Source organism: Cheilinus undulatus, linkage group 11 (genome assembly GCF_018320785.1).
Source record: "Cheilinus undulatus linkage group 11, ASM1832078v1, whole genome shotgun sequence".
Taxonomy (NCBI): Eukaryota; Metazoa; Chordata; class Actinopteri; order Labriformes; family Labridae; genus Cheilinus; species Cheilinus undulatus.
The window spans coordinates 4,644,024-4,652,395 of record NC_054875.1 but is presented as its reverse complement, the minus strand read 5'-3'; the positions used below and the strand labels follow the sequence as shown (position 1 = coordinate 4,652,395).

At 42.4% G+C, this 8,372-nt stretch overlaps 1 protein-coding gene across 1 annotated transcript; it reads left to right on the top strand.

Moving 5' to 3' along the window:
- Positions 1–722: 722 nt before the first annotated feature.
- Positions 723–7,693, top strand: LOC121517584 (keratin, type I cytoskeletal 18-like). The gene is made up of 7 exons (XM_041799469.1): positions 723–1,340; positions 5,755–5,837; positions 5,917–6,073; positions 6,350–6,514; positions 6,597–6,722; positions 6,972–7,192; positions 7,519–7,693. Exons 1-7 carry the CDS (start codon positions 942–944, stop codon positions 7,643–7,645), a joined length of 1,278 nt encoding a protein of 425 aa, XP_041655403.1. The 5' UTR covers positions 723–941; the 3' UTR covers positions 7,646–7,693.
- The last annotated feature ends 679 nt before the right edge of the window (positions 7,694–8,372 follow it).

Genomic DNA, 8,372 nt, shown 5'->3' with positions numbered 1-8,372 from the left:
AGAAGGTTATTTACCACGCAAATGATTTTAAAAAAGACATTTTTTCTTTGATAAGAGTGGTTATTTTTTCAGGTTAAACATGTGATGTGGATATCACAGCTTAACTTTACAATGGACCATGGTTTTGTTGACCTCAATGGGCCCCGAGTTTGGCTGGGCCCCAGGAGGCTCTCCCATTTATCCTCCTTTATGGACGGTCTTGTCTGCACATGACTATTCTTGAATGTGCATTGCTGTGTTTAACCACCTTCAGGTCCAGTGGGGGTCCCCGGTCTCTGGCACCTTTATTTTGGGGGTCACGGGCTGAAAAGGTTGAGAACCCCTGCCCTAGACGTCAATGACTTTGCTCTGTGATGTGTTGCTTTTCGAGATCTTTTAGCCTCCCTCACTTGGTCACACAGGTTCTTTTTAAGGGGTTCGTACAGGTCTGGCTGTAATCAGGCCTGGGTGTGGGTAGTGGACTTTAACTCAGCTTTCCTAATCATGCAGTAGATCACAATTAAACCATGATTTAACAAAGAGGAGGCAATAATTTTTTCACATGGGAGCAGGCAAGTTTGATGATCTGAAACATTTAAGCGTGAGAAATATGCAAAAAAAATCAGGAAGTAGGCAAAAACTTTTCACAGCACTCTAGATCCAGACCCTGTTGTTATCACTGTTGCCATGGATACAGCTCATTTACAACACACTATCAGACCGAACACTTTGGTGTACCTTACCAGCCTTGGATAGACTGGATCTGGGTGGGTGATGGGACAAAGTCTAAGTGAGAAGGCTAAAGGTAAAAATGTAATATAGATATGAGAGGAGTGGCAGGAAGCCTTCAGTGTGATATATAAGACCCTGGACTCAGCTCTGTCCTCCACTCTCAGCTGCCAGACTGCTGTGCAACACCACGCCGCCACTTCCTCTGAATTATCTGCACTCGTCTCTTCACGATGGAGCCTCTCATTAGGCGACAGAGCTCTCAGATCATGGGGGTCCAGACCGGATCCAGGCCAGCGACCTACGCCTACAGTGTCAGCGGAGGAGCGGGAGGCTACGGCACCAGGATCTCAACCGCCGACTATGGCATGCGGATCGGCAGCGGCCTAAGCGGTGGGTACGACTATTCCCTCACCAGCACTTCCTCTGGAGCCATGGCCATCGGGAACGAGAAGGCAACCATGCAGCACCTGAACGACCGCTTGGCCTCATACCTGGACAAGGTGAAGACACTGGAGAAGGCCAATGCAACGCTGGAGATCAAGATCCTGGAGTGCATCCAGAAGAGGGGCCCCTTGGAGGGAAGGGACTACAGCAAGTACTACGCCACCATCGAAGATCTGAGAGGCAAGGTGAGCAAGTCATTAAATCTACCAGCAGAATGCCTCGTTTAAAGTCCCTGCTGCAGAGAAAGTGCATAAATACGGCCTTAAATGCTGAGGTTCACTGTTTTCAATCATTGCATGGTTTTATTATTACAAAGCATGAATCCAGTTAAATTAATCACACAGTCTGACATTGATGTGCAAAATATAGTGCAATGGAAAAGGAAGATAATCCTCAAAAATGTTTGAAAATGCAGCCTTTTTGTGACTTTTTGTCCTTATTTGGATAGGGCAGTGGATAAAATAGGAAATGAGGAAGAGAAAATGGGGAACATCGTGCAGGAGAGGAGGCTTGGGTCGGACCTGATCCCAGTCACATTCATGGAATGTCACCTGATCATTAGCGCCCCAAAATCACTGTCTTTCAAAGCACTCTTCCTGCAGAACTCTGCCTCAGTTATGACCACCACCCTGATGTTGTAAATGCCAAATCACTTTGGGACAAAGAGCACTAAAGTCTGAATGACTTCTACTTTTTTATTTCCTTACTACACCTACATGCTACAGTATCCATGTATCTCTACTATGGACTCATGACTCAAGATTTATCACCTTTAGACTGATCTATATCTCCATGCAGAGCCATAACAGATAGTGTCAAAGAGATACCCTGCTTTATTCTTTTATGACTCATAATGTGTTATCAGTGGCATACTCTTTTTTCATATCTAAAGGTTTAGTCCAAGCCAGTTTACCCTAGGGAGCGGGGGACTCAGGAAATACGAGGGGAAGAGCCGAACATGTGCCTGCTTTGTGTGCTGGTGTACCAGAGCCGAAATTTATAACTCATATGGTGTTTTTTATTATGAAATGATACCTGTTAGGCCTCTGTTATAAAACAGACAAGTGAGAATGTCAACTTCAGCTTGGAGAGTGAAAGCTCTACTGAAGCACTCGTCCCTGGCAGTGTGAATATTTGGAGGAGGTACGGGTGGTAAAGCATACATTTATTCAATAAGAGAGCGCCCTGAAGGGCATTTTATCGTTTGTCCAGTGAATGGGCACCTTAGAGCAGTCATTCCCAAAGTCTAGGCCAGGACCCATGGGTGTTTTTTTTTATTTAAATGAGTTTCTCACACCAAAGCCACAATAGAAAGCTCCACCCTGTAACACTCACCCTCTCCACATAACAAGGTGCTACTGGTAACAGTCATGGACGCTTGGCTAAAAATAAAGAAATGCATCGATCTAGACGGCCACTGAAGACACAAGGGGTTGAGCATAGGTAAAGCGGCCCCTCATAAAATGGAAAGGACCAGACTGAGTCCAGAATTAACACTATCCACGCCGCTATTGGCCATCAGCTCAACCAACCAGCCAAGGACAGCACCGCTTTGATGCCTAATAACGTTGGTTATTAAGTTAAGTTGTTGGGTCACGATGGCTTTTACCTTCCAAAAAGTCGCCAGAAAAAAGTTTGTGAAATACTTCTCAAGCAGGGGTTCCCAAACTTTTTAGGCCGGGAGAGATCAGAGATCAGGGACCCCCACCTTCCCTTGAAGGTGCATAGTGTTGCAAAAGCATCATGTACAAACTTGCATTTTAGGTCGTTTTTACATCTTTTACTTACATTTATGCACAAATATCACTTGATAACTATGTTTTTTTTTAAATTGGACTCATTTTAACATTTTTTTCCAATAAGAAATAAAATTAATGATTTTAAATCATATTAAATTTCTCTTTGTTTTTGGAAAACATCTCGCAGCCCCCACTTTGGGAACCAATGCTTTAGAGCAGTGGTTCTCAAATGATGTGGCAAGGCATACCGGCGTGCCTTGAGCCAAGTCTTGGTGTGCCGTAGCAATTTTTACAACCACACGTAATTACTGCAACTATACAATAGCTGAAGTTCAGTCATTTTGTCAATAAACACACAGGATTTGCGGTCATAAATGGATTTCTTTATTAGCAGTTTGCAGCTATTGCTGTTATTCATATGTGGCTGTTCTAGGAAGGAGGAGCTGGGGTGGAGGAGGGTTGTAAAAAGTGGCTTGCAGAGGGAGCAACAAAGCATAGCCAGGCTAGAGCAGTATAAATATCGCAGCATGAGTGCGATTAGCCAATAGCGTACTTAAAAATTAATCAGTTGGCCATCAGCTGATGAGAGTTTGTGTGAGATCAGCTGATCTCAATTATATAGCTGTGCTGGACTCCACGGCTATATTAGCTTTATGCCAATTTAACTTTAACAGTTTTTAATAGACAATTTTAAATAGATATAGATTTGGTGTACCTTGGGCATAAAAAGTTTGAAAACCACTGCTCTAGAGTAGGGGTTCTCAAGCTTTTTGGCCCGCGACCCCAAATTAAAGGTGCCAGGGACCAGGGACCCCCGCTGAACCTGAAGGTGGTTGAACACAGCCATTCAAGAATAGTCATGTGCAGACAAGGTCGCACATAAGGGGGATAAATGGGAGAGCTTTCTGGCACCTAGCCAAATTTGGGACCCATGGAGGTCAGCAAAATCATGATCCATTATGAAGTTAAACTGTGATAACCATATTGTATATTTAACCTGATAAATAACCACTTCTATCGAAAAAAAATTATTTTTTAATCATTTGTGTAGTAAATAGCCTTCTTAAAAATGTAAATCCCTGTTGTTATAAAAAAAGAATTAAAATGAGGTAAAAATGGAAAAAAAATGTTAATAAAGGCAAAAAGGTAAAAAAAAAAAAAGAAAAAAATAGTGGTAAATGGGAGTTAAAAAGTGGCTGAAATGGCTTTAAATTGAGTGGAAATTTGGTGACATGGGATGAAAGATTGATTTAAACTCGCAAAAAAGTGTTATCTAAGAAAGAGAAAATTGGGCAGATATTGGAAGAAAGTGGTTAAACTAGCAAAAATTGGCATATCAGATAGTGAAATGTGGGTAAAATGGGAAAAAAAATGGGTGTAAACTGTGGTAAAAAAGGGGTTTATAGTGGCAATGATGGGTCAACAGAGGAAACATTAGGCTTAAGTGGCAAGAATTTGTTTAGAAGTGGCAAAAACAGGCAGAAAAAATGGTTGAAAGGATTTAAAATTGACAAAAACATGTGTTAGATGGCATAAATGTGTGAAAATAGGAGGGAAAACTGATGAAAATTGGTTAAAATTGGTGTGAAGTGGCAACAGTGTGATTAAAAAAATATTCTTAATTTTTCTTAGGGAATCAGGGGACCCCCTATCACTGTCTAGCGACCCCCAAGGGGGTCCCGACCCCAAGGTTGTGAACCACTGCTCTAGAGGACACTTTACCACATCTTCTCTACTGGAAGGGCACCTCAGACAGCCCTTTTTCATGTTTTGTCTGTTTTATCATAGTTCTTTGCACATGTGAACAAAGAAAATATAAAAGATAAACACAAGAAACACAAGACATGCCATGCATGGTAATTTTGAAGTCATTAAGAGTTAAAGAAAATGTGCAGGAGAAGTCAAAGCCATGCATGTGGGCTTGTTGAGTGGCCCTCTGAACATTTAGAATGGTACAAATGACTACAACACAGATAATCAGGAGGTGTTAAAAGACTGGAAGGACACCCTGGCACATGTTTTATGTCCATCCAAGAGTGAACTTTCTTGATATTTTCTCATACACCTGAACTCCAGGTGGGACGATCACCTACCCTGCCCTTCTTTGACATGCAAGAAACATGCCACAGGCTGGATTCCAACCTGTGCTGCTCATTAGGAAGACTGGCTTCCAAACATAGGATGTGACCTTACTGCTAGGCTATTGGTACCTCCCTCAAATCCTTTATTTAAGAGTAACTAAACCCCAGAGTTTCAACTGACCCTTGGGTTAAAGATGATTCTTTAATATCATGGACAGCACGGTGAGGGGGGATAACTCCCGTTTGTCCCATCAACATCACTGAGTCTATGCTGATTTTCAGAATTATTAGCCTTAACGTCATAACCATTCAAGGAAGACTTATTACCCCAATCTTGGGCAAAAGCACTACATTACCCACAATCCTAAAGTGCCACAGCATTATCTCTGATTGGTTGATTCTGCCTTCCTTCCAAACATCCTTGTTCTGCCTTTATGAGTTAATTTAACAGCTGTTTAGTGACAAAAGACTGTAGACAAATGTCTTTCAGGGCTACAAAACTACATTTACCACGATAATAGAGAAACACAGGGATGTCTCTGATTGGTGAAGCCAAATTTTGGATTGCTGTCTGCTAGTAGCAAACTTCATTGCATTATCTACCTTTTTTATAAACTTAAGACAGATTAGATTATGTGTGAAATTATGATGAGGGTCTGTGTGAGCCAGACTATTGGTATTGTAAAGCTGGACCTGGCCATTATTTTGAAATCACTGGTCTAGTCCATCAGATAGGCTAAAGAAGAATTGAACCTGCTGACATATTTTTTTTCTTGCAGATTGCTGAGATGATCAGGGGGAACGCACAACTCGCCATCGCCCTGGACAACGCCCGCCTGGCTTCAGATGACTTCAGAACCAAGTGAGCGTCCAGCCTTGTGCGCAAATGTAACCGTCTCTCAATGGTGCATGACTTTTCTGATAAACTCTGTGTTTCTCAGGATGGAGTACGAGCTGCTGATGCGTCAGACTGTGGAGGCTGATGTTGCCAGACTGAGGAAGCTTCTAGATGACACCAACGTCATTCGCCTGCACCTGGAGACTGACATCGAGTCTCTGAAGGAGGAGGTGATCAACCTGAGGAAGAACCATGCAGCAGTAAGGAGGTTTACAACGTTTATGCCAATCTAGCTACAGCCTTGATGAGAGAAAATTCTGCACACTTTTCTCACAGCATCGCTGTTTTATTAATAGCATTAACAGATGGTCATGCTGAGCTGTCTCCTTTGACACCCAGTCCAAGTAAACCATAAGACAGTGATTATTCATTTTTGTAAACAACACCAATTTGTTTGTTCCTTAAGCTCTTTGTACCGGATAACTCCACCAACCTTCTGCAGGAAGTCCCACCCTAACTGTTTCCCTCCTCTGCAGGATGTTGCTGACCTGCGTGCCCAGATCAGCCAAGGTAGCGTTCAGGTGGACGTTGACGCTCGTAAAGGACCCGACCTTGCCAAAATCATGGAGGAGATGCGGGAGAAGTATGAGAGGATAGCACTGAAGAACCAGGAGGAGCTCAAGGCATGGCACGAGTCTCAGGTAACCCACCAACTGACCAGCACTTTTAGGTGGATTTGACGTGCTTTATTGGGTTTCTTTAATGCGTATTTGTTGTGTTTAGATCACAGAGGTGCAGGTGCAGGTGACAGAAAGCTCAACAGCTCTGAAGGAAGCCACAAGTTTGATGAGTGAAACCAGGAGGAGACATCAGGCCTTAGACATCGAGCTGCAGTCTGCACTCAGTCTGGTAAGGACAGGCACGATGGGTCAGAGTACTTTTAAAGGCGTCAAACTTTATTTATACATCAGCTTTTGGACAAATTCAATTTTAGCTCAAAATGATCATACAAGCTACTAACAAAAGATATCATAATGCACACCAATAACATCAAATCAAAGAGTGAAATAAAAGGTGGAGGATAAAAATGGCTGATATCAAACTTTAAATGTACTCCAGTCTGTCCTAAACTCAAGCTTTTACCCCCCCTCTCCACAGAAAGCGGCGCTGGAGGCCACCCTGCGTGACATCGAGGAGCGCTACAACATGGAGATGGAGAAGTACAACGCCATCATCCTGAGGCTGCAGGAGGAGCTTTCTAAGATCCGTGCTGACATCCAGACGAACACCAGAGAGTACGAACTCCTGCTGAACATCAAGGTGAAGCTGGAGGCCGAGATCGCCGAGTACAGGAGGCTGCTGGACGGTGGCGACCTCAGGTGGGTATCAGGAGACAGAGTTTGAGCTAAACTGTGAAAACCTGCTTATAAACATGCAAAGATGCTCTTCCATTAGTCAAACAGTCCTTCCTCTGCTAATCGACCAGTGTTAGGACTTTGTTCTTCTCATGGAAGAATTTGCAAATTTGATTCAAATGAGCTTCATGCAAACGTGTAAACGTTGATATGGAAAGTGAAGCGTACATCTGCATGAGCAGGATGCTCCCCACAAACTCAACTGTCAAATTTAAGCCCATGAATGCCTGAACACTGCTTTTACATGTAGAAAGAGTCATTTTCACCAAATCTGCTCTGTTTTTCTCCAGACTGGAGGATGCCATCGACTCAAAGAAAGTCCAGACCAAAGTGGTGACCGTCACCCAGACTCTGGTGGACGGAAAACTGGTGTCAGAGAGCAAGGACGTCAAATCTAGTGAACAGGTCGTTAATTAAGAACAGAGGGACGTACATCTGTAACGAAATGAAATAAACAAGAGGAAGTGCAGCAACATGTCTCCGACTATTTTGATGTTCTGCTGTTTAGCATGAAATTAAAACCAAAGCATGATTATTATTGTCTGAACCTTTCAGGGAAAAAGTTTTAATGCGTGACAGTCTAATACCTTTAACCCTTTGGGCGCCAGAGTTTTTTTCAAGAAAATATTCAATTTTGAAATCAAGATTTCAAAAGGGTGTAGCTTGAAAGTGGTTAGAGATAAAGGCATACTGTAAATGAGAACAATCTTCAGTTTGACCCAAAGTTTGTGATGGGAGTAAATTTACCCATCTAATTTGCATATCCTAACGTCACCATACAGCAAACCTGGAGTGTTAAATTTTCAGTGTTAAAAATTTCAGTGCTGATTTTAACAGTAATAGTGTAATTATAACTCCATTTGGAGTTAAATGGCCTTCAGTGTTGTAGTTATTTGACAGTGTTGATCTGTCCAGTGTTAATTTAACTCTGAAGAGAGTTCATTGATTTAAGCCCTGCCCATTGTTTTCCCATCATGCCTTGGTGCAGAGTGTTTCGATGTATTTTAGATGTATTTTAGAAGTTTTAGATGTTTAGGATGTGTTCAGTTGTGTTCAGATGTTGCCTGTTGTACAGCTATAACTGTTGGAATTCCTTTGCTCATGTTTCTGGTGAATTATTGTTGTTTTCTTATGTCAGACACTT